At 34.8% G+C, this 23,350-nt stretch overlaps 6 protein-coding genes across 10 annotated transcripts; 2 read left to right on the top strand and 4 right to left on the bottom strand.

Moving 5' to 3' along the window:
- Nucleotides 1–299: 299 nt before the first annotated feature.
- On the bottom strand, nt 300–3,349 carry LOC121733282 (coiled-coil domain-containing protein 34-like). Its single transcript, XM_042123497.1, has 4 exons — nt 2,751–3,349; nt 2,055–2,301; nt 1,471–1,617; nt 300–504 (listed from the first exon to the last, which is right to left on the bottom strand). Exons 1-4 carry the CDS (start codon nt 3,252–3,254, stop codon nt 443–445), a joined length of 960 nt encoding a protein of 319 aa, XP_041979431.1. The 5' UTR covers nt 3,255–3,349; the 3' UTR covers nt 300–442.
- A 3,661-nt stretch (nt 3,350–7,010) lies between these two features.
- Nucleotides 7,011–10,233, bottom strand: LOC121733287 (proteasome activator complex subunit 3). 3 transcript variants are annotated; one of them, XR_006036540.1, is made up of 6 exons: nt 9,978–10,010; nt 9,622–9,759; nt 9,087–9,296; nt 8,552–8,767; nt 8,102–8,243; nt 7,596–7,725 (listed from the first exon to the last, which is right to left on the bottom strand). XR_006036540.1 is itself a non-coding variant. In XM_042123503.1 (5 exons), exons 1-5 carry the CDS (start codon nt 9,999–10,001, stop codon nt 7,582–7,584), a joined length of 732 nt encoding a protein of 243 aa, XP_041979437.1. In that variant the 5' UTR covers nt 10,002–10,010; the 3' UTR covers nt 7,011–7,581. The 3 variants fall into 3 exon arrangements, 2 of the variants coding, with proteins under 2 accessions (XP_041979437.1, XP_041979438.1); XM_042123503.1 differs by lacking the exon at nt 8,102–8,243 and having other exon boundaries at nt 7,011–7,725; XM_042123504.1 differs by lacking the exons at nt 8,102–8,243; nt 9,978–10,010 and adding an exon at nt 10,058–10,233 and having other exon boundaries at nt 7,012–7,725.
- Nucleotides 10,234–12,315: 2,082 nt separating this feature from the next.
- On the top strand, nt 12,316–14,571 carry LOC121733283 (histidine protein methyltransferase 1 homolog). The gene is made up of 4 exons (XM_042123498.1): nt 12,316–12,528; nt 13,219–13,431; nt 13,685–13,848; nt 14,120–14,571. Exons 1-4 carry the CDS (start codon nt 12,474–12,476, stop codon nt 14,507–14,509), a joined length of 822 nt encoding a protein of 273 aa, XP_041979432.1. The 5' UTR covers nt 12,316–12,473; the 3' UTR covers nt 14,510–14,571.
- Nucleotides 14,572–14,646: 75 nt separating this feature from the next.
- LOC121733289 (pyridoxine/pyridoxamine 5'-phosphate oxidase-like) lies at nt 14,647–17,671 on the bottom strand. Its single transcript, XM_042123507.1, has 5 exons — nt 17,433–17,671; nt 16,130–16,289; nt 15,913–16,012; nt 15,564–15,823; nt 14,647–14,839 (listed from the first exon to the last, which is right to left on the bottom strand). Exons 1-5 carry the CDS (start codon nt 17,449–17,451, stop codon nt 14,674–14,676), a joined length of 705 nt encoding a protein of 234 aa, XP_041979441.1. The 5' UTR covers nt 17,452–17,671; the 3' UTR covers nt 14,647–14,673.
- A 345-nt stretch (nt 17,672–18,016) lies between these two features.
- Nucleotides 18,017–20,244, bottom strand: LOC121733284 (pyridoxine/pyridoxamine 5'-phosphate oxidase-like). 3 transcript variants are annotated; one of them, XM_042123499.1, is made up of 6 exons: nt 20,198–20,244; nt 19,741–19,781; nt 19,377–19,533; nt 19,117–19,216; nt 18,668–18,927; nt 18,017–18,310 (listed from the first exon to the last, which is right to left on the bottom strand). In XM_042123499.1, the coding sequence occupies exons 1-6, from the start codon at nt 20,242–20,244 to the stop codon at nt 18,145–18,147; spliced, it is 771 nt and encodes a 256-aa protein (XP_041979433.1). In that variant the 3' UTR covers nt 18,017–18,144. The 3 variants fall into 3 exon arrangements, with proteins under 3 accessions (XP_041979433.1, XP_041979435.1, XP_041979434.1); XM_042123501.1 differs by lacking the exon at nt 20,198–20,244 and adding an exon at nt 20,104–20,171; XM_042123500.1 differs by lacking the exon at nt 20,198–20,244 and having other exon boundaries at nt 19,741–19,875.
- Nucleotides 20,245–20,384: 140 nt separating this feature from the next.
- On the top strand, nt 20,385–22,111 carry LOC121733286 (signal recognition particle receptor subunit beta). The gene is made up of 5 exons (XM_042123502.1): nt 20,385–20,613; nt 20,701–20,867; nt 20,998–21,137; nt 21,276–21,407; nt 21,791–22,111. Exons 1-5 carry the CDS (start codon nt 20,505–20,507, stop codon nt 21,999–22,001), a joined length of 759 nt encoding a protein of 252 aa, XP_041979436.1. The 5' UTR covers nt 20,385–20,504; the 3' UTR covers nt 22,002–22,111.
- Nucleotides 22,112–23,350: the final 1,239 nt, after the last annotated feature.

Raw genomic sequence — 23,350 nt, 5'->3', positions numbered from 1 at the left:
TATTTGACTCGATTTGATTTAAGATTCAGTAGAAACTTTTCAGACCTACTATTTCCAGATATTTTCCAACTTCTTCGTATGATAATATAGCATAATCATTTATCACTCCAATCGAAGTTTGAAAAAGTTGAGTGATTATTCACTTTCTGTATCATATAGAACTCTATAGGACTTTTTACCACGGTGATGTGTCCAAAAGACCGTTTAAAAACGTTTGCGCATATGAAAGTTTAAATGAAAAATGTGATTGTAAATTATACTTGTAGGGACCCTTTTTCATTCAATGTTAGTTAGGTATAATAAATAACTAGTCGACAAACTTTGTTTTACTTTATATTCCGTTACCAAAATGCTAATACATTTTTACAAAAAAATAAAGTTATCTAATATAAACACAACTACAATTTTGGCAATGAGATAATACAAAATATGCACATACTTTTCACGTTAGAGACTGCCATGGTATAGGGTTCACGTACATTTGTGATACTGAGCCCCGCATACCTGGAAAATTAATATCTATCAATCTTCCGTAACAAAAATGATAATGTCTAAATATATATCTATGATTTGTCTATGATTTGACTTGGATTTTTTAATAAGGCTTACATATGTCATCTATAGAATATGATCATTATGTGTAAGCATTTAAAATCTTGTGATACTCCCATGAACAAAAATCTATGTATACAAAAGACGTCCCTTTCCTAAGCGGGTCCCTAGAGTCCAGGAGCCTGACGATCAATTTTATTACGCAATATCAATCAATACAATACTTAATGAATAACTTATTTGACAACAAGATTGAAAGGCAGACGAGTTAAACATTAACCCTAGATGGTCAATAATATTGCACAATAAAATTGACCGTCTAGGGACCCGCTAAGGTAATCTATAAGCTCTACTTTGTCCAATAAAGGAGCCGAAACCTGAATTTATCGTAATTGAAACGCGCAACAATCAGAAAAATCGTTCTACAACGTGCGTAGCAAGCTACGCCCCGTAGAAGTGCTACGCCCCGTAGAGGTGCTACGCCCCGTAGAGGTGCTACGCCCCGTAGAGGTGCTACGCCCCGTAGAGGTGCTACGCCCCGTAGAGGTGCTACGCGCTCGTAGGTTGCTAGACTATTTCAAAAATATTTCAAGCTGCCTAGGCCTGGACGATAAGAGTCACCTGCAGCTCTGGATTTATGTATAGGCAGTATAGGCCATGGCCTATGGGCGGCAGCGTCCTATGGCTTCCAAGAGGGGTGGCAGCGTCCTAGCGGCAGAGTTTGTGCATAGGGGCGGCAATATTAAAATGGCCTATACTCATAAAAAATATAAATCCGGCTCGTAGGTAAGATATTCCAAGGTCAACAATTACTTATACACAACACAGCTAGAATTGTAAAATCCGGATTGCGGGACACTGGGGACACTGCAAATAGAGCTCTGGCCTAATGCAATAGAGTTGAAAATCGAAACTTACTGAGCTCCCCCCGGTTGAGCGGCACGGGCAGCGGCTTGCCCCTGCTGGTCCGCAGCCAGTCGCGGTAAGCTCGCTCCCCCTGCACGCGCCGCCGCTCCTCTTCAATCGCCGCGCGCGCCGCCCGCCGCTCCGCTCGCGTCTTCATCACTACAAATAAGTCAGTCCCCGGTTTTTTTTAATAACCAGTTGATTGCATTTACAAGAATACACAATCGTACAGGGCCGAGCCGCCCTTATGTGCGAAGTGTGCGGCACACAGGCGCCAAGACGATAGGGGCGCCGCGGCATATGTAATTTCGGTCAAACTTAACAAATTTTAAGAAATAAAAATAAGCTGAAACATTTAGATTCGAGAAAAAGAGGCGCTTCATAGATTTCGCTCTGGGGGGTTTGGCTCAGCCCTGCAATCTTATAGTAAGCCAAGACTAAGTAGTCGCCTTATTGGGACGATTACGTAGGATTATTGATATATATATGAAGGTGTCCAATATACCTTATTCTTAATTATGTACATTTAAGAGGTTACCAACTTACCTACTACCGAAAATCATGCAAATGTTATTAATAATTATTTGGCTTCTTACGTTTCATTTCTTCCTCCTTCCTCTTTATCCATTCCATCAGTTTCTCATCTTTATTTTCTCTGCTCTTCCTCTCTCGTTCCATTCTTTCCTTTTCCTTTATACGCTGCAGTATTTCTTCTGCCTTTCTTCTCTCCGCCTGGGCTTGTTTTCTTTCCAGCCACCGCCTGTAAGACTCTTCTCTCTGTTCAGGAGTAGTAGCTGGTGTTTCGCGTGTCTTCATCCTATCTTGGCGCGCTTTCTCACGTCTCTGACAATATATTAAAAAATATACAATGTACCTACATTTCTTAAAGAGCTTAAGTAAATAAGTACCCTGTTTGCCACTGCTCGATGTGTTCAAAGGCAAAGCAACCTATGTTCATAAATAGTCTACCGGTCATTTTCGACTTTAGATACCAACGTAATGACGTAGCATGCACCGGATCCACGTCCACCTTTCCCAAAGTGGGCGCTGAAGCTCTAAAGGGGGGCGGTGTGGGACCCAGAAAAAAAAGGGGGCGTTGTGTAGAGGCTTGGGGGGGGGGTGATTTATTTCATTTAGGTGCATTTTAAATTGAAACAATGGGGGGCGCTAAAACAAAATTTGTTCTCAAAGTGAGCAGTAGACAAAATAAGTTTAGGAACCCCTGATGTAGAGAGACACGGTATCCCGAGCTTAGGTGGCCCTGTTTGCCATAATCAATAAAAATATCTTACCTCCTGTTCCTTCCTTTCCAGCCACTTCTGGAAAGCTTCCTGCCGTCTTTTTTCATTCTTCTCTCGCTCCTCCCTAGCCGTGGTCGTAGTCGATACAGACGCGACCGACAATCGAAATGTATCTGCTCCGTCGTACTCACAGCGAGGAGTTTCCTCCTCACCAGGGTCCAAGCGGCATGACTTCCTCTGGACGCTCGTACAGGAGGCATTCGATATGCGTCCAGTGAGAAACGGAGTGGAACTACTCCGGTAAGTATGAGGATGGGGGGTTACTTCGTCACTGGAAGCATCTACCGAACTCGAAGATGACAGAACATTCTCGATGCGTATAGCCGGGTTGATGAATCGAGTTTTACTCTTCCGAGAATCCAAGGACTCGGAGTCGCTATAGTATTGTATATTTTCGCCGGCCCCGTCGAAAATGTGATTGGATGTACGCCTCTTTGTTTCGTAAGTAGATCTATTCCTAGCACTGTCGCCATAGTTCTCTATGTCGCTGGTCATTTTAATAAAATTGCATATTTTTCGAAACTAAACGATTAAAAATCAATATTTGTTAATAAATGAGAAATAAATCGTAAAGAAATTGCTATGTAGAGTTGTCGTCATAACATTGAAGTTCAATGTCACAGGATTGTCACAAAATGTAAATCGAAAGTTGTCCAAAAAAGTTTCAATTTAACATAGATTTATGACATGACGTCATTGACATAAGATTAAGGTCTTTGCATGACGTAGACAGAGTAGACAGAAATGTCTATTGTGACGTAGATCAGGAACTTTAGATTTTTCAGTCAATTTTCAAAAATTGGTAGGTACCAAAGTACCGTTTGCGGATTGCGTTGATATAAATACTGCCGTGGTATGACTATAATGCCGTTAACTACCAAAACCTACTTTTGAGTTATGAGCAAAAAAATTTAAACCTATGTAACTCCTCAATGACAAAACCGATTTGAGATCAAAAAGCACCAGAACATACATAAAAGAGATACTTATTATCTATTTATATGTGATCTTCTAGAATTTATTAATGAATAAAAAAAACCCGTTTTTCGTTTTAGTTCATCATTAATGTTTCTTTCTTTCATCTATAATTTGACTTAAATGCCGTTACTTATACCTCAACGGCATTAAGTGTTTCTATTCCTAATAAAAACGTTGTCTATTAAAACACTACAAACATTTTCTCATATGTTTAGTTAAAACGTCGTTATAGTACATAACCCTGATTTAGCTTAATATCAAGTACAACACAGAACTAACTTATGTTAGTCTTTAGTGCTGTTATTAGTATTTTACGGCATTTAAGTCTAGTAAACTACAAAATGTATATGAATAACTCCACTCATTGTTCCGCCAAAACGCCGTTACACTATTTACTTTTTATGTTAACGGCGTTATACAAAGCGAAAAATATTGCATTTGTGATATTTAACTATACGGAGTTAAAGTATTAAATAGGGATCTTATTTTGTAATAAATTAAAACCCAAGTTAGTAAATCACAATACGGTATTTATTATGTACTTAATTGAGCATCTTAGATAGCTCTATAGTATATCTGGGAGCACGGCAGTGCTCCAGCCAAGCTTTTTAGCAAAGGCACGGCCGTACCATACTTTTCTCGAAGCGGTTCGCGGCTTTTTCACACCCCCTTTATCTTCGATGTTAACAAAGCTAGGGATTTATAATTTCGGTGACTAGGAGCAAGTATTAAAACTACCTTAACCTCCAAATTACATAACATTTCGATAAAAAGTTTAATAGTTACGGATGATCAAAGTAACTACATTTTGTTACTCACTGACTGACAGATCATCAAAATTCTAAGGTACTTCTAGCAGACTTAGGACCTTGAAATTTGCCAACAAGGTAAGTCGTTATCCACAATGAAAGGAAAAATTATGAAACTGGCCAAGTGCGAGTCGGACTGGCTGACTGACTGGAGTCGATAGCTGATGGTGTAGCACTCCCTTTATATCGCAGTATCGCTTGTTTGCGGAGTATAATTATTATGGTTTAAAAAAATTACGGAATAGGTCGTAATACTCAATCGAAAGCATGTATATATTAAGTCTATGATCGAAAGTAACATCGATGCACGAATAACCTCCTGAAAGTTCAAAAGTTGTTGGGCTATCGTCATAGAATTTGTACTTTGTAGAAGTACCTACCTGTTATTATCAATTAATTTTACGACCTAGAATATATACCTGGAGATAGAGAATGGGTGCTAAGCTAAGTACAGAAAAGTTTTAACGTAACCTGAAAAGAAAAGAAACCTTAAAAAAAGAAATGAAATCCCACTAAAACATTAAATGTAAAAAGAAGCCAAGCAAAATATTGCATAGCCATGCAATATAAAAGGTTTTCAAATCACATTCAAGCCAAGCCTTCAACTTATTTAATTTATAATTCATATTGTGTATGTATTTTGGTGTGCAATAAAGAGTTTTATTATTATTTTGTAATTTAAATCAACATTCAGTGAATTTATCAATAGTTTTCTTTATTTTATAATTATTATAGTGGCTTGGCAATGCCGTTAAGACTCGTTAGTGTCACATATAAGTCTATTTTTTTTCACTTTACGGCATTATTGTTTAGCAAACATATAGACCTGCATTAAAAAAGAGTAACAATAAAATAGTTAAAGTACCTACTTTAATCACTTTACAGTGTACAAAATACCGTATAACGGCAATCTAGTGAAACAATCACAAGAAAAAAGTATAATAAAAATACAAGTTAATGAACATTAGCGGCTATATTGACTCCCAATGTGACTTAACGTCATTTAAGCGTATTACATGCACAAAAAAGGGTAATATAACGGCATTTTCATTAATATTATTTCCGAAACTATTCAACTTATGAAAAAACCGCTTAAATAGGTCGATAGAGAATTTTTTTCTTATTCATGTAGGTACAGTTAAAACCTGAAAATCGACCAAATGTCACTTAACGGCATTTTTGTTATACCACGGCAATATATTGCTTTTACAGTACTCAGCGAAACATGGCGGTAGCGGTCATTGACTCCCTGTCAAAAACTTGTAATTTTTTATGTACTAATATACAAAGCCGCGATTGACAACATCTCAGCACTTCATTGTCAATCATAAAGTTAATTAACCTAGCGGAATAGAGAAACAAAGGCATGAGCAAGATGTCGCTATCAGTAACACTGCGTGGTAAAAAGAGACGTGTGATACATGACAGCAGCACTCTTTGACGTCCAGTCGGCACGTGCCGCACGTTGACAATTTAATCTCATAGAATTCATGTTCAATCATGCTTGTGTAAGTGTATACCTACGTACACATATTTTTCACACAGATGAAAACCAATTTCGGTTACGTTTGACAGCTCGAGATTGTTGCTCTATTCCGCTAGGTATATTAACTTTAAAATATGGTTCTTAAAGAAAATGACAAGTTTTTGACAGGGAGTCAATGACCGCTACCGCCATGTTTCGCCGAGTACAGTATAGGTAGATACTTACTACAATTAACAATCATAAATCTTCAATTATAAAGTATGTATTTAAATAAAACAACACATTTATGGAATTATTATTTTATTGTTTTAATACATAGGCAATAAATTATTACTGTTTCTCACTTGGAATATACATGGCAAAGTAGGTAGAGATGTTATTTCTAACGTACATTTAAGGTGAAGGAAGATATAGCCGCACTTTTTCATTATTATAAAGTTTGATTGTACGTAACATCGAACAAATTAATTCATAGTCAGTTGACAGACCCGTCATTTGGTTGGATTATCATAATCCAACCAAATTACGGGTCTGTCAACGATCCCATTATTATGTGAATTCAATAAGTCGCAATCTGTCAGCTGGCTTTGATACAAAGCGACCAAATTACGCAGACGGCCGGCAGATCCGCCATCTGCCTGAATCATAGACTTATTTATATACTGATGGCCTGAATCAACTTCTCGAATAGTACCTACATACATCAGTAAGGCCGATTTTAGCGTCGCGTTGACTGCTCTGAAATGTATGAAATATCAGCGCAGACCGCTGCGCGTTATTCAAAAACGCTTCATACATCTCGGGCCATACGCCGACAATTCGCGTGCGGTCGACAAAATACTAAAATGAGCCTAAGTAAAAAGATGGCTGCAGCGACAAGGGTATGAGTGGGCGTGAGCGTTGCGGCTATATCTGCGTTCACTTTTACAAAAATAAATTAACAACCAACAAACTGAATATTATAATGATAATCTGGATTGGCTAAAATGATTAAAAATAATATCCTGTTAATTATTCAATAATTTCAACATTTTGCTATATAACTGCTATCAGATTAATGTCTTTTGCGTTTAATTTTTCTTGCTCTTCACTCGATTTTGAATCTAGTTAAAATATATGAAAGAATATCTTATAACTATTTCGACTCTCACAAAACCTAATTTGTGCTTGCATAAATAGAAACCAAAACTTGCTATTGCAGAGTACTATTCTTGAAAATAAAGTCAATATAAGCAAAATCAATTTATTAAAAACGAATTATGAAATAATGATTCAGAATATTGTTTACTTAATGAAGATAGTGTTGTAATATTTCTACAGCATAAGGGAGATCGCAGACGACAGACTTTTCTGTCATCTGCGATGTCCCAAAATGAACTATATATTATATAATTAAGTTCAGATTCACAAAATGTTTGGCTATAATATCTATGTTTTTATCTGTAATAATTTGAGAATTGTGTATTCTAGTGAATAGAAACAGAAAAATTTATATTATAATTAAAAAATACACAAGACATACTTGTGTCCCTAAAATTAAATTTTACATCTAATACAACGACTCTGCGTTCGAGGAACGGGGCTTCTTAATCTTCTCGAGGTTCTTTATCACTATGTCGTGTAGGGAACAGTAGCGGTTACGGATTTCACACATCACAAGCCATAGAGATAGGTACTCCTTTTCGTCAAGTTCCTGAAAAAAATTACAATTTAAGGATTACAAATATGTACAAAGTTGTATAAAAATTTGAAAATATGTAGGGTCGACTCGTAATGTAACAGGGGAAAAATTCTGTTACTATTCTGTTTATTTGGAACTTTATTCAAACAAGTTCATTATTACCAGAAAATGACTAAGACGTAGACGTAAGACTGAGAAGTTTTAAAAAAACATTTTTTCTTTGATTATTATCTAAATTAGTGGCATGACTACAAATGTGATTTTCTCAGTGGGTCTCATTTTGTCATTTACTCCTTTTCTGATAAACCTTTTTCTGGTAAATTCTGTCAATGAAGTTTCAGAAGTATTATATTTTCAATATTATATTGTGTAGAATTTTTTCACATACCAAAAGTGTCTGTAGATATGGTTTTCAGTTCGGTTACAATATGTCCAGCCCAGCTTTTCAGCATATGCAGGCTGACATTGGCGATAGCAAACCTATTTTAATTTCAATATTCGGAATTGTTTCGTTGATGTAGATTCGTAGACTGTAATAATATGTGTTGACATATACATATAATAATTTTATGCCTAACAAATTTTTAAAGACTTAACATCTTATATAGCTTTCACATTTAATAGCTTCAGAAATATCAGCATTCTTCCTTAATTAATCATCAATTAAATATGTTCAAGCTTTTCTTTATCATTTAAAGTTTTACTCCAGAATTACATGTAGCCAAAACATGTGATAGCGTAGGTATTCATAATATTTTATTGTCATTTTTGTTATTTCTTCCAGTTATAATAAATAATCACCACTTCATAATACACAATTGATAAAACTAATACTTACTCTCACAGCTCTTCTGTAGTCATCAATATGAGGGTATTTGGCAACCTTAGACACAATTTTTGCCCTCGAAATAAAGTATCTTGAGATTTGGTCAAAGAACGCCGCAGCCTCCGACTCCACCGACTGTATCTCAGCGAGGGTATCCTCTTGTATCGAAACACCAAAGTTATTTCCGTCTTCAATTTTTGGTATCATAAATGAAATCCACATTTTAAGCTAGAAAATAAAAAAAAACTTGTGTAAGGTACAGTTTCTGTTTGTTATACAAATTGCCAAACTAATCTTTGTCCACTTTTGCAGTATGACAGTCTTCAAAGACGACAAAAAATTAGAAACATAGAAAAGAATATTTTATTAAAGCAATTATTTATGGACTTATGTGAGTAACAAAAGTATTTGCTGTGCAAAAATCATGTATTATTAGGTTTAAAGATTCTTTATTATCAATAAAATAAAGAATCTTCATGCAAATAATAATTATTTGCATGAAGATTCTTTATTTTATTTATTTATTATTATTGATTTGTGTACTTACAAGGTTGGAATCCTCAACTAGCTCCCTAATATGAGGTTTGACAAGGTGAATAAGATCACTCAGGGGCTTATTACAGGGCACCGTGCCATTGGGCAGGGCGTAAACTTTGGTGCCCTCTACTGTGTTGTTCTCCGTGGAATCCACCCGAGGCCTCTTAGCACTCGGTTCATTGGTAGGTTGTGCTGGTGGAGGCACTGGAATGTTTAGGTCCTGGAAATATATAGTTATATCTGGTTATTTCTTCAGCTGCGTTTTGTTCTGTTTTGGAAAATATTGGCAAGAGAATTGAGAGTAGACTTAATTTTCGTCAGTTATACTCAGTATAGCTATGACTTTAACAAATAATATGTATGTAAATATAAGCACAATATAACAATCACCTGTGAAGCAGATTGTTAAAAATGTAACACTTTTATGTCCAGATGCATTTTGTATCATAATTCTTTTGTATTTCTTGCGACTTTCACTATTTCACAAGTATAAACTGAACTCAATCGGAATTAATACAAAAAACCTGAAACTATTGACTTGTTACCTGGTGGACATCCGAAAGATCGCGGTTCTGAAAATGTGGCGTCTCCAAGAGTTCATTTAGTTTGACGATTTTTTCTGGGAATCCTTTTATTATTAAATGCTCAGCCTTCTGCTTGAGGGAGTCTTTGTAATCTTGGACCTGAAACATTTTCTTAAATTTTACGTTGATCTTGAATCGATGACACTTAATTTGTCATTTCAAAGTATCGAATAGTATTATGGCCGCATTCGTTGAGGTTATGTTTTGCGTTAAGTAGGTACTTGTCAACGTTATTAAAAAAAATTCTGCTGCGTTTGATACAATGTGTAATTTTAAACGAAAAATAATATGATATTGATTGGTTTTAATATAATTACCACACACGAGAGGGTCATTTTCATATATTATGCACAGAATTGGAGTTTGACAAGAGAACTTATTAGAATCTAAAACTCACTTTTTTCGCTACGTCTGTCATTGTGTATTATAATTGTATTGAATAACTTATTTCTTTAGCTTGAACTTTCTTGTTAAGTATGCGGTTTAATCCGCAAACTTTTCTCACAAAAACTTTTGTTAAACTATCAACAACTCGTGTGGACTGTGGTTGATCTTGATTCTTGAAATTAATTTACTTTTTTTCTTCGTCTACTTCCTCGTAAAATACTCGACATTAAAAAAATAACTTAGGGCTAGGCTTCACTGTACATATCCACCTTTGAAATATGAATTATTTGAATATAAGGGCTCCCGCCAATGATATTCTACATATTATACAGATCTGTTACGTCCATACTATTTTCCGGCTTAAATCTCTTCAGAACAATTTTCAAATTCAAAATTGCAAACATTGACAAATTTGACAGATAAGTGAAACAAAAGATACGAAAAACCATTTACATAAAAGAGACAGTTCTATTTTTAAACGTCGAATCGTATCGCTGTCTCTTTCTTCGCCATAGCTCATGACAAAAATTCGATTTTTTCCAGATTGTTCGAAAAAAATATTGAAAATGTAAATAATCGAGGTATTTATTGCAATCAAGACATGTGGTAAGAGATTCCATGTGTTTTTTTTTTTTGAGTCACAATTGGTACATTGTCGAAACGGGCACGACGCCTTTTTAAATTTATTTAGGTAAGACAAGACGCGGCACGTTCGTGACTGCGCTCGATGCAGACTAAACGACAGACGGCCCAATTGGGCCGTATTTGAATCTTCACTACGCGCGCGGTAGTAACATCTGCTTTGAGTATTTCATCATTGACTCCCGCAGACAGGTGCGATACATCGCGCGATCGAATGCGCGATATATCCGTCATTTGTTTGTGTTATTACTTTAAACTTGTGGACTGTATTAGAAGTTAGATGTATTAAACAATGTAAAATATAATAAAATTATTACGTTGAAGAAAGAAATGTTGTGTCCTAGGATGGATTGATGATGATGAAAATTTCTATTGTTGCGCATGCGCGAAAGCTGCACATGCGCAGTTGAAAAATGAAACGAACACGACTATTTCTTTTTTATCAGCAGCACCCCCACCCAAGTTTAAGCCTCGCACTTTACAAAACAGGGAAGACGCAATTTGCGGTCCAACTGGTATATCACGAATGACGAATCGCGATAAGTTTTCAGCGTACAAAACGCATGCAGCTTCGCCATATCTATACTAATATTATAAATGCGAAAGTATCCCTGTCTGTCTGTCTCGCTTTCATGCCAAAACTACTGAACCGATTGTTATGAAATTTTGTACACAGATAGTCTAAAGCCTTAAAAAGGACATAGGTTACTTTTTAACTGGAAAAAAGGGTTGTAAGGGGGTGAAAATGGGTAATTTTGTTCAAATTAAGTTAGTTTCAAAAACTCATAACAGATGGCGCCAAGAGTCGCCTAGATCGCGCTATCGCTTGCTCATATGTATTTCTATAAGAGGTGGTACGATGTTAAGGCGGGTTTTTCGATTCTTTCGATTGTTATACACGTTATTAGTTAATAACTCACCTACCAACTTAGATATCAGAAACAACAGCGCTAAAACTACTGAACCGATTGCTAGTACATAAATATAAATAACATTCGGATTTCGGGCGATAGACGCATGTCACATGTGCAGTCGTAGCATTATTGGTACAATTTTTCCAAAATTTTTCATTGCCGCGTGCCGGGAGGAAGAAGAAAAGGAGATTTACCGGGAATGTGAAAGAGTGATGTTGTTTATTATTGTGTTTTTGTATTTTTTTCCTAAAATTGTGTTAACTGGGTTTTTAATGTGTAATATGGGTAGGATATTAACCATTAGATATTCGTTTTCATGCACAAGTGTAGGAAAGTGATGTAATAACCAGACACGTGCTATTTTGTGTTCCCTCCAAAACTCCATCGAAAGTTTCAGTAAAGCGTCTACCACTTTACTAAATCGACCGACTTGACTCCTTGACTGTGTTGACTTTTACTTAGACTTTGACTAGACTTTAGACCTGACTATATAATTATGAAAACGATGCTCAAAATTTTATAACTATACTAGAACATTGTTTCCCGCCATTTACTCGACACTGGCCATGGTTTTATAGCCGAAGTACCATAGGAAAAAAAAAGAATATTAACAACAAACAAGTGACATAAAAACAAAAACATGTCATTTTATAATTTATGTTCTACAATAACCTCGTTTTTACTATAATATTTCAATAATTTTAATTTGACTTGAATATTAATATAAACTTTGATTAATAAGAGAAATTTTGTGTAAAAATTTCAAACATCTTCAATTACACACTCTAGCAAAGTTGTAACAAACAGTTCTGGAGACCATTGCACTTGTAAAGAACATTGTAAATAATAACTCTCAGCTCAGTTCATATAATGTCTTCCTTTATATTTAATTTTGCAGGTGATAATAATGAAAGTGAAACATCAGGTAAATACTCTTACGACACATTACAAAAAACAATGCACGCCCATGTATTTTTATAACCTAGTTTCGTTGTCCTATGAAGCCGGTCAACCTTTTTTAGTCGCAGTAACTCTTAAACAGGTAATAATAATAATAATACTCCCCACACCGGTTTCGGTGACGGTGGCCGGTTTCATTGAAACCAGACCAGGTACGAAGGAGTGATTTTATAGTGCCCAAGTATGTGCGCAGTACTCTATTCCTTTACTCTCATAACCCAGTGGGACGGAAGACCGACACGACCGGCGAGAGATCAGGCGCAGGACCGACTTTTTACATGCCCATCCGACACATGGATCATCTTACTTGTCAGACAATCAGGTGATCAGCCTGCATTGTCCTAACCAAACTTGGAAATAACATGTTTCCAATGCGGGATTCGAACCCACGACCTCCGGAGCCCAGATTGACGCTCTAACCACTAGACCACGGAGGCGTTAAACAGGTGATTCCCTGCCAAGTAATAGAGATTATTATATGAGAGAGATTATTATTGGGTTAAAAAAAATTAAAACTAGGTACTTAATATTGTTTTGATGTTGCTTACTTATAGAGTTAGGATTGGTTTCTAAATGTTTAAATATATAAAGACATTTAACACCCATTGCGAGCATTTTGTCAACCGCATTTTTATACACAAAGATATTGTTTAAGATACCAAGAAAACAATATGGTATGAAAGCAATGAAGTCATCCCAAAGAAGCAAATCGAAGGTTGGGATGAAATGATTAAGTATGCAAAGATATTTATGTGCAGAGATGTGACAATAGGTCATATAACAAATATAAAATTAGATGAGACTCTTGGGAAAGATGTTAATTTTGCTGAAAGATGCCACAGCGACCTCATTCCTGGGAAATATGAAGGTTTGTTGACTAGCTTTCAATGTCCCAATGTAAAATGTTTCATCAGAGAAATCTATTTTAAAGGCACCCCCAAGGGACCTATCAGACAGCTTGAATGTGTGACCACTCTCTGTCTGATAGGTCCCTAACATAGATCTGCCATCTGCATACACATAATATAATAAATATTATTATTAATCTATTGTCCCATATTAAAATCAGTGTCTCCTGGAAAATACAATTTAAAAGCTAATTGTTAATTGGTTTTGTGTAGGAGGACTAAAACTGTGGGAGTGTACATATGACTTAGTTGAATATTTGGAAGAACACAGTGAAATTTCTTTTGATGGAGCCAAGGTTTTGGATTTGGGATGTGGAATAGGAATACTAGGAATCTATTCTCTACTAAAAGGAGCGAAAGTCACTTTCCAAGATTATGTAAGTATACATTTTTTTTAATTGCTGGAATAATTTTATTTTATATTGTAAATATTCTGTTATAAATCTATTATATATAAAAATGCATTTTCAATTGTGTTAGTAACGCTAAAGCTCGAAAACGGCTGAACAGATTGGGCTAATTTTTCCGGGAAGGTTTTAAAGTGACACAAAGTTCACCGAGACAGCTAGTATACACTAAATATATACTGTTTTATCATAATATCCTTTTCTTATCAGACCCTCCTAAAACAAGATATCTTTGTTCTAGAATAAAGAAATAATTGAGAATGTTACAGTACCAAATGTTCTTTTGAACACCGAGGAAGAAGATACTGAATATAGTATAGACATGTGCAAGTTTTACTCTGGAGATTGGGAAAGTTTTAATGAAAAACTTGAAGACAATTTTGATATAATATTAACTTCTGAGACAATTTATAATGTTGACAACTATGAAAAACTTGTTAGATTATTCGAAAACAGAATAAGTGACAATGGTATTGTTCTTGTAGCAGCAAAAACTTGTTATTTTGGTGTTGGGGGCAGTGTGAGACAATTTGAGAAAGCTGTTAGTGATTCCAATCTAAGTTGTGAAGTAGTTTGGAAAAATGACAGTGGCATTCAAAGAGAAATATTAAAGATATGTAAAAGATCATGAAAAAAGTGATTGTATAATATAAAATTCAAGTAAGTGATAAATGACAAAAATACTTAAATATTAATAAGTGAACATATAAAATATTTATATACTTTTGGGTAACAAATACAATATATTATATTATTCCTAAAAAATAAGTATATTTTTTTAATTTAATAAGTGTGCTACGGCGAAAGTCTCTCATAAACCCATCCATCATCACCCTTGTGTAATAATTTTCCATCAGGTACCTCTCCATTCATTGGTTTTCTAAATTTAATTCTATCACTAAGTCTACTCATTTGCCCTTGCCAAAATTCAACAGCATTGGGACGAATAATATATCCACCCCTGAAACAAACAGTATTATATTCAAATCTACACTTAAAACTTAAAGCTGCATGGTATGTTTGTTTGATCGCGGTAATCTCACAAACTACTGGACCAACTCTTATGTGATTTAATACAAAATCCACACGGAAGGACATTTGTTACTTTTTTGAGGGAAAATGTACGGTTTCCGCAACAACATTGTTTACACAGGTGGAGCCGCGTGGAACGTCTAGGCATGATGACTATTTTTTTTTCTTATCGGTAATTGAAAGACACTTAAAAAATAGAAACATCGTTGAAAGAATGACTCTGATAGTTTAAAAATTCACCAAGATATGACAATTCAAATATCTCATAAAAAAGACCTGCCCGAAACGCTCCATACAAAGTGCTACGAAAGTATGACGTCAGTCTTTCGTAGTTTGTACGAGGAGACAACTTTGTTCGACAGGTATATTAAACATTGCGTTTATGAAAGTGGTTTCATAACAAAAGTTGCTTTTAATTGCGTTATCGAATTGTATACAAATATTAAGAAATTTAACTGAAAAAAAAATCGACTTGAATATCCAACTTTGAAGGCGCATAACAAAAAAAATACAAATGCTATCAAGCTGAAATTTTGGGAACACTTATTTTTTACCGTGATTTATTTATTTTATTCACAAAATTCGCTAATCTTTGACCTTGTCATCATCCCTATTACGATATACAAATCATTATCCTAAAAAAAACTAGTTACCAATATGCTGGCTTAGGCACTTCTTTCCCAGGCATCATATACTCGGCCTCCAGGGCTTTCTCTCTCTCACAAAGAACATCCCTGGATTCAATTGGGGTACTTTGGTAGCTGGCGCAGGCGGCAATCTGGCTCGGGACTGGCCGAGAGTGGAAGTATTTGACGGAGTCTTCTTCAGACACTTTTTCCACAACACCCTCAATTCTTACGGATCTGTTGAGGACTTCCCAATAGAAAGTAGCTGCCACTCTTGGATTTTGCTCCTGGAAAGCAGTTTAAGTTTCATTACTAATGGTATTGTGTACAAGAGGAGTACCTACTTATCCATAATCGTCATTAAAAAAAAACATACCATTTCCTTAGCTTTCCTGCTTCCATAGTTTGTATAAAACTTAAGTCCATCTTTCCCATACCCCTTTAATAATACAAATCTTGCAGAAGGAGTTCCATCTCTGTTGATAAAAACATATTTTCTACAGCAATGTGAATTATATTTTGATCAGCAACGTGAATTTGGAGGGAACTACTGATTCTAGTTTAGTTACTTATGTAATTAAAGAAATACTTACTTTGTGGCTGTAGCCAAACACATAGCATTAGGTTCTAAGATTTCTTTTCTCATGCAAGCGTCTTCAAACCATGCCTTAAATTGGCCAAATGGCTCTTTAGACACTAAATTCTCTTCCAAAAATGCTTCATCTCTACTTTTATAATTTTTTGATCTCAAAGCTGTAAATAAATTATTAAAAGGTAGGTATAGATTATTATATCTATACTAATATTATAATTGGGAAGAGTTTGTTTGTTTGTTTGAACGCGCTAATCTCAGGAACTACTGGTCCGATTTGAAAAATTCTTTTACTGTTAAATAGCCCATTTATTGAGGAAGGCTATAGGCTATATTTTATCACGCTAAGTATAATAGGAGCGAAGAAATAGAGGAAAATGTGGAAAAAACGGGGGAAATTATTTGAAAGGGCTTATTTGAACGTGCTAATCTCAGGAACTACTGGTCCGATTTGAAAAATTCTTTCAGTTTTAGATATCCTATTGATCGAGGAAGGTTATAAGATATATTTTATCACGCTAAGACTAATAGGAGCGAAGAAATACAGGGAACATTTGTAAAAAACGGGGGAAATTATATGAAAGGGCCTATTTGAACGCGCTAATCTCAGGAACTGCTTATCCGATTTGAAAAATTCTCTCAATGTTAGATAGCCCATTCATCGAGGTAGGCTATAGGCTATATTTTATCAGGCTAAGATGACTAATAGGAGCTAAGAAATAGAGAAAAATGTGGAAAAAACGGGGGAAATTATATGAAAGGGCTTATTTGAACGCGCTAATCTCAGGAACTACTGGTCTGATTTGAAAAAAATCTTCCAGTGTTAGATAGCCCATTTATCGAGGAAGGCTATAGGCTATATTTTATCACGCTTAGACTAATAAGATCGAAGAAATAGATGAAAATGTGGAAAAAACGGGGGAAATTATATGGAATTGCTTATTATCTTATGAACTACTGGAACAATTTTTATGTTATTTGGCAAACATGAAGAATAGACCACGTGAAGGGACATAAGCTATTTTTTGCTGCAAAATGTACGGTTGCGTGAAATTCCTAAATTACGCAAGCGAAGCCGCGCGGAACATCTACTTATATAATATAATAAAATCGTAGGAAAGTCAATTCTGTATATTGAATATTTTTGTACAATAAATAATTATTAGGGATGCGATCTACTATGCTAACGCGGACGAAGTCGCGGGCAACAGCTAGTAATTATATAATATAGTATCTAAGACAGTTTATAACATAAGTGGGCTATTAGGTAAGTATGTGTATAAAAATAAAATCTAAATACTCACTCGTAATGTCGATATTCATTCTGCAATCTGCAGTAGACAAAAGTTTAAAAACCCCTGGAATATTTGCATAAGCTAAATATAGGCGGCAGAGTGCACAGTGAATACACTTTGGTCGAGGCGAATTTAATAATAGCTACTTTATTTAAAGTGAACTAGCTAAAAAGTTCTTGGCTCTAAGATTAGAACTTTAGCAGAAAAAAAGAACCGCAAACAAGACAAATATTTTGACGAAACTATTATGAATTTAAGGTCAATTTAAGGTTATCTTCAAGTTATCTTGTCAAAGCAAACTTTTTACATTTTCGTTTATGGCTATGAGCTCAGCTTTTGCCTTCCCTAATAAAAAAGCTAGGGTAAAGAATTCATGCCTGAATGCATGTTTGCTGATGTTATTTAACTTTGTAACTTACATTCATATGTTACATAAAATTAAAATACACACTGTGATTACCATCACAAGTTGCTGTGTACTTACTATGTCTACACTCTACATAATATTATGTATTACATAACTTATAAGTTGTGGCTAAGGCTACTGAAACTTATGAAATTACATAACGAGGACAGAAAATTAAAAACTGTAATATCCATAAATGTATATTGGAAGTATTTGGAAGACATTTTACATTATCAAGTAACAAGTATGTAAATAATAAATTATAATTTGTACCCAAAAAAAGTTTTGTGATTAATGATTTAGCATCTGAGAAAACTATGGTGAAAGTCTTTCATAAACCCATCCATCCTCTCCCTCATGTAACAATTTCCCATCAGGTACCTCCCCATCCTTTGGTTTTCTAAACTTGATCCTGTCATGTAGTCTGTCCCTTTGTCCTTGCCAGAACTCGACAGCTTTGGGACGAATAATATATCCCCCCCTAGAATAAAGAAAAAACTTAAGTGATTATCTATAATATAAAAATGAGTCGCTGAATGTGTTGCTAAGCACAAAACTCGAGAACGGCTGAACGGATTGGACTAATTTTAGTCTTAAGATATTCATAGAAGTCCAGGGAAGGTTTTTGTGACACAAAGTTCACCGGGACAGCTAGTTAGTAATAATTATGTAAACTTAATAATTTTTTTTGCAAAAAATAATTTGCTTAAGAGCCACATCCTAATTAATAATTCTACACAGCCCTACATTGGACAATCCAAATTATTGGCAAATTGAGATCACGCCGAAACCGCATGCTTACCCACAAAATGAGAAAAAAATATAGGTTCTTAATTACCAATATGCTGGCTTGGGCACTTCCTTCCCAGGTATTATGTACTCGGTCTCCAGGACTTTCTCTCTCTCACACAGTACGTCCCTGGACTCAATTGGGGTACTTTGGTAGCTGGCGCAGGCGGCAATCTGGCTCGGGACTGGCCGAGAGTGGAAGTATTTGACGGAGTCCTCTTCAGACACTTTTTCCACTACACCCTCAATTCTTATTGATCTGTTAAGTACTTCCCAATAGAATGTAGCTGCCACGTTTTGATTCTCTTCCTGAAATTTTAATTCAAATATGTTATCCTTATAAATAATAATTATATTCATTAATTTAAGACATTTTGTCATTAAAAGCAAGTATAACATAGATTTCAATAGTATTAATCAAAATTCTATATTAGAAATAATAATATGTATCTTCTACCTAAGCAGCATATTATGAAAATATATAGAACTATAGTTTACCATTTCCCTAGCTTTTCTGCTTCCATAGTTGGAATAAAACTTGAAACCCTCTTTACCATACCCTTTTAATAAAACAAATCTTGAAGAAGGGACTCCATCTCTGAAAAATGTTTTAAACAATTCATTTAGAATACATAATTAGCACAAAACAGTTATTCATACAATATTACTACTATTGACAAGGAAAAACATATTTGTTTTATGATAAGAAGATAAGAACGACAAACATTGCATGATGTTGCATCACAAGCAATACTTACTTGGTAGCTGTAGCCAAACACATAGCATTAGGTTCTAAGATTTCCTTTCTTGTGCAAGCTTCTTCGAACCATGCCTTAAACTGCCCAAACGGCTCCTTGGACACTAAATGCTTCTCTAGGAATGTTTCATCTTTATCTTTGTACCTTATTCTCATACCTGTAATCAAAAGATTTAATGAATAAATGAATGAACACATCATTATTATTGTAGCTATAGGCTCCATAAAACTTTAAGATTGCTTGGTGAACTCCAACAATAACTGCGAATTCCCTTTCCTGGTATGTTTGTTTTCATGCCAAGTAAGCTTTAAGTCATGGCCTTTATAAGATGAAATAAGATGATTAACTGTATTGTATAGTTTACCTCCAATATCGATACTCATTTTGCAGCAGTGACTGGAACTTCTGTGAAGGTTTTTAAAACTAAATTAAAATTCCTAATTTCAATACCGTACTGTACGGGCTTTAGCAGACAGAGACGTCAAGAAACTACCAAGAGTACCAAGTATTTTATACTATAAAGTAACTTTAATTAATAGTGCTTAGAACTTTCAAATATTATCTAAAAACTACTGTACGCAATCACGTTAATGCTGTACACGACAAATATTCTAGATGTTTCGAATTAATTACTATTTAGTATTTAACGAAGGTCGGAGATACAAAAAATATATTTCATGAAAGTCAAGCAAAACCTTACAACATAGATTTTTGGATTAACTAATACCTCTAACTAAGGTGTTCCTGTGTTTATTTTTTAATTACAATAATTATAAACTATTTATCGGAATGTTATATAGTTTAAAATTATTCTTATTTACATTTTCCGAATTAATCTTCTCGTAAGCATTATTTTCACTTTTTGCATTGATCTTCTTTTTCTTCTTTGACTTTGAGTCATAGACTAAAAAGTAAAAACAGATGTGTGTCAAAACCATAGTCAAAAGTCAAAACAGCTGTGCGTCAAATGTCATTTGTCAATGCAACGTTGGCTTGACGTTGGCAGGTGACCCTTCTATCACCTTCTATTTGATTTGAGGCCAAAAATTGATGACAATAAAAATTGTTATCTTCCCTTTTGTGCGCTTCATTTTAATTTGTTGATAAAAGCTTATTGTTAATTACATTATGGAATCCGAATCAGAAGTTATAAAGGAGAAAATTCACACGGAGCCTGTACTTAATGATCCACGATACATAACCTTGTTGAGTGTGATCGTTCTCGTTTTTACCCTAGGCAAGTTATATTTTGTTAAGATTTACGTATCTATGTAATTTTTATATATACTGTGTATTAAATTAGTCTTATATTTGTAATTTTCAGTGTTTTGGTGGTGTTTTTCGCGTCGTCGTCATCTTAGAAGATCAGTTTTAGTCACAGGGCTCTCAGATGCTGGCAAAACTTTACTTTTTGTTCGCCTAACATACTCTCAATTCAGACAAACATTCACTTCTATGCGGGAAAATATCGAGGAGTATATTACATCCAATGTATGTATTTATTTCACTTAAAATTTTGTTAATTTTCATACAACTTTCATCAATCATTATTACAGCTGCTTATGTAGTCACATAGTGCCGAAGTCAGAGACAATTTCTATAAGCATTTCTTCTTTTACAGAACACATTGAAAATTGTTGATTTGCCTGGCCAAGAAAGATTGAGAAACAAATTCTTTGATCAATATAAAAGCAGCGCAAAAGGCATTGTTTATGTTGTGGACTCTGTCACCATTCAAAAGGAAATAAGGGATGTTGCCGAGTAAGTATTGCTTCTTTCCCATGTAATACAAGTATTTGGGCACCAATATTTAACTATCATAATACAGTATATATGTATTGAATAATATCTATTTTTACCATAATTACTTTTACTGTAACTTCCTTCTATTATTTCTAGATATCTGTACACAATTCTGGCTGATCCAGTTGTACAAAGCAACAGTCCTCCGCTGTTAATCCTGTGCAACAAGCAAGACCAACCCATGGCAAAAGGCAGCCAAGTCATTAAGAACTTATTGGAGAAAGAAATGTAAGTTTCTAAAATTATTTATGTAGGTACAAAATTCTTTGCAATCAAGATTGTATTATCAAATGAATGTCACTTATATCAATTTATACCAAACACACATTATTACTGTCTACTCCAATGCAAAAGTTGTACAAATGTAAAAGTGTGGGTTTACCTCTTCATAGTAAAATTGCTGACCTGATTATGGTGAAATTTGGTACCCTGGTGTTTAATAATTCGAGTTGAAGAAAGCTTAAAGAAAATAGTTTATATAATGCAATAATTTTTTATTTCCTGAGTGTTAAACATGATAAACCGTAAATGAAAGATTTGTAATGAACTATTTAGTAAAGAAATATTAAATGTTTGTTCTAGTAATAAATAATAATATTCAATTATTTCAGCAACCTGGTTAGAGTGACCAAATCAAGTCAACTAGAGTCAGTCGATCCATCACAGTCAAGCAGCGCAAGTTTCCTGGGCAAGATGGGCAGAGACTTTGAATTTTCTCACCTGAGCTGCCGTGTGGACATAGCAGAGAGCTCGGCTAGCACAGGAGATGATGAAAACCCCACAGACATGAAAGCTCTGGAAGAGTGGATCTCAAAATTGTAATACTTATTCTCGTATAATTACTCTAAAGAGGTTTTATGAGACTCAAAACAAATATTCTGCATTTATTTTGTGAAGCTTTTTTATAATAAAATCTAATAAAAAGAGGTTTTTTTAAATTGAGGAGCGTTTTCACAAAGTGAAATATCTACCAAAAGTTGGTACTTTTTTTTTTGACGTTTTTGCATTCTTTCATATGGGATCTATTGTTTGACAAAAGCGAATTTCAACAAAACGTAATATCTTTTCATGTAATCTTACTCGAATATGAAGAAATTTCACAAAGTGAAATATCTACAAGTAAATATTTTTCACAAAACGAAATATCTGCTCAGTTGATTAGCTGTTTGTTTTTAATAAAATGGCAATACTTTGAAATAGGCGGGAAATAACTACCAGTCGTGACTTGTCAATCGTTTGTCGCAGTAATGCCAGATTAGGGGGAATCCCCCCAAATTTGGGGGTTTTTTTAGGTGATGGGGGGAAAATTGGGGGAAACAATTTTTTGGGGGGATTGTTGGAGGAAAAAATCTGGGAACAGACGGCCAAATCTAAGTACTATGGGCCCGTTTTTACCCTTTGGTTACGACTTACGGAACCACAAAAATGATCAAGGAGCTCGCGAAGATGCTGATTCTATAAAGATTGGACGCTATTGCAGAAATAGTGTACATTCATCGTATCCATTTGTGAAATTCCCATTTATAATGAACAAAATTTTTCTTTTATAATTTGTGGGGGGATTTTTCTTGAAATCCCGAATTTTGGGGGGATTTCGGGGAACACTTGGGGAGAAACCGAGTTGGCCGTCTGGCAACACTGGTTTGTCGTGCTAGGTCAGTGTTCTAAACTTTCTTATATCGAAAAAATGGCGGAAATTGAATACAATTCACCTGTGATTGAAGTGAATCGTGGAAGAAAAACCAGGAAAAAAGGTGAAGGGAACATAAGACGTGAATTTGACGAGTTTGAGCCACTGCTATAAAATTATTACATTAAATAAAAAATAAAAACAAGTTACGCATAAAATATGTTAAGAAAAAAAATGCAGATATTTCGCTTTTGTGAAAATTCGTAATTTTAATTAGTGATTTTAATAAAGAGCCTGGTATAAAAAATGTATTTTATTTCATGTACATATGTAGGTACCTGTATTTTTAAAACAACTATAGAATAAATTTTACCTAAGTCCTACCCGAAAAAGAAATAAACACTAAAAACCTCATACTGAAAAAAAACATTTTGGTAGATATTTCGCTTTGCAAAAACGCTCCTCAATTGAGATTTGACGATAGATCGTTCACTTCGTCGGAATGGGGCTCGAAGTGGGCTTGAACCCCTATAAAACAGAA

This window comes from Aricia agestis, chromosome 13 (assembly GCF_905147365.1).
Source record: "Aricia agestis chromosome 13, ilAriAges1.1, whole genome shotgun sequence".
Classification (NCBI taxonomy): domain Eukaryota; kingdom Metazoa; phylum Arthropoda; class Insecta; order Lepidoptera; family Lycaenidae; genus Aricia; species Aricia agestis.
This window is presented reverse-complemented; position numbering and strand designations above follow the sequence as displayed.

Coding starts and splice junctions, on each gene's coding strand:
- LOC121733282 (XM_042123497.1), bottom strand. CDS start 3,254: ATGACCAGCGACATAGAGAACTATGGCGACAGTGCTAGGAATAGATCT. Junction 2,302..2,750: donor TGGAAAGGAAGGAACAGGAG/GTAAGATATTTT, acceptor ATATATTGTCAG/AGACGTGAGAAAGCGCGCCA. Junction 505..1,470: donor GCTCAACCGGGGGGAGCTCA/GTAAGTTTCGAT, acceptor TTAATTTTCCAG/GTATGCGGGGCTCAGTATCA.
- LOC121733287 (XM_042123503.1), bottom strand. CDS start 10,001: ATGAAAATGACCCTCTCGTGTGTG. Junction 9,760..9,977: donor AAATGACCCTCTCGTGTGTG/GTAATTATATTA, acceptor AAAATGTTTCAG/GTCCAAGATTACAAAGACTC. Junction 9,297..9,621: donor ATCTTTCGGATGTCCACCAG/GTAACAAGTCAA, acceptor ATATATTTCCAG/GACCTAAACATTCCAGTGCC.
- LOC121733283 (XM_042123498.1), top strand. CDS start 12,474: ATGTCTTCCTTTATATTTAATTTTGCAGGTGATAATAATGAAAGTGAA. Junction 13,432..13,684: donor CATTCCTGGGAAATATGAAG/GTTTGTTGACTA, acceptor GGTTTTGTGTAG/GAGGACTAAAACTGTGGGAG. Junction 13,849..14,119: donor AAGTCACTTTCCAAGATTAT/GTAAGTATACAT, acceptor TCTTTGTTCTAG/AATAAAGAAATAATTGAGAA.
- LOC121733289 (XM_042123507.1), bottom strand. Junction 16,013..16,129: donor TGTTTGGCTACAGCCACAAA/GTAAGTATTTCT, acceptor TTTTATCAACAG/AGATGGAACTCCTTCTGCAA. Junction 15,824..15,912: donor GCAGGAAAGCTAAGGAAATG/GTATGTTTTTTT, acceptor ACTGCTTTCCAG/GAGCAAAATCCAAGAGTGGC.
- LOC121733284 (XM_042123499.1), bottom strand. CDS start 20,244: ATGCAAAAAGTGAAAATAATGCTTACGAGAAGATTAATTCGGAAAAT. Junction 19,782..20,197: donor AGAAGATTAATTCGGAAAAT/GTAAATAAGAAT, acceptor AAACCTTCACAG/AAGTTCCAGTCACTGCTGCA. Junction 19,534..19,740: donor AATGAGTATCGATATTGGAG/GTAAACTATACA, acceptor TTTTGATTACAG/GTATGAGAATAAGGTACAAA.
- LOC121733286 (XM_042123502.1), top strand. CDS start 20,505: ATGGAATCCGAATCAGAAGTTATAAAGGAGAAAATTCACACGGAGCCT. Junction 20,868..20,997: donor AGGAGTATATTACATCCAAT/GTATGTATTTAT, acceptor CTTCTTTTACAG/AACACATTGAAAATTGTTGA. Junction 21,138..21,275: donor GAAATAAGGGATGTTGCCGA/GTAAGTATTGCT, acceptor TATTATTTCTAG/ATATCTGTACACAATTCTGG.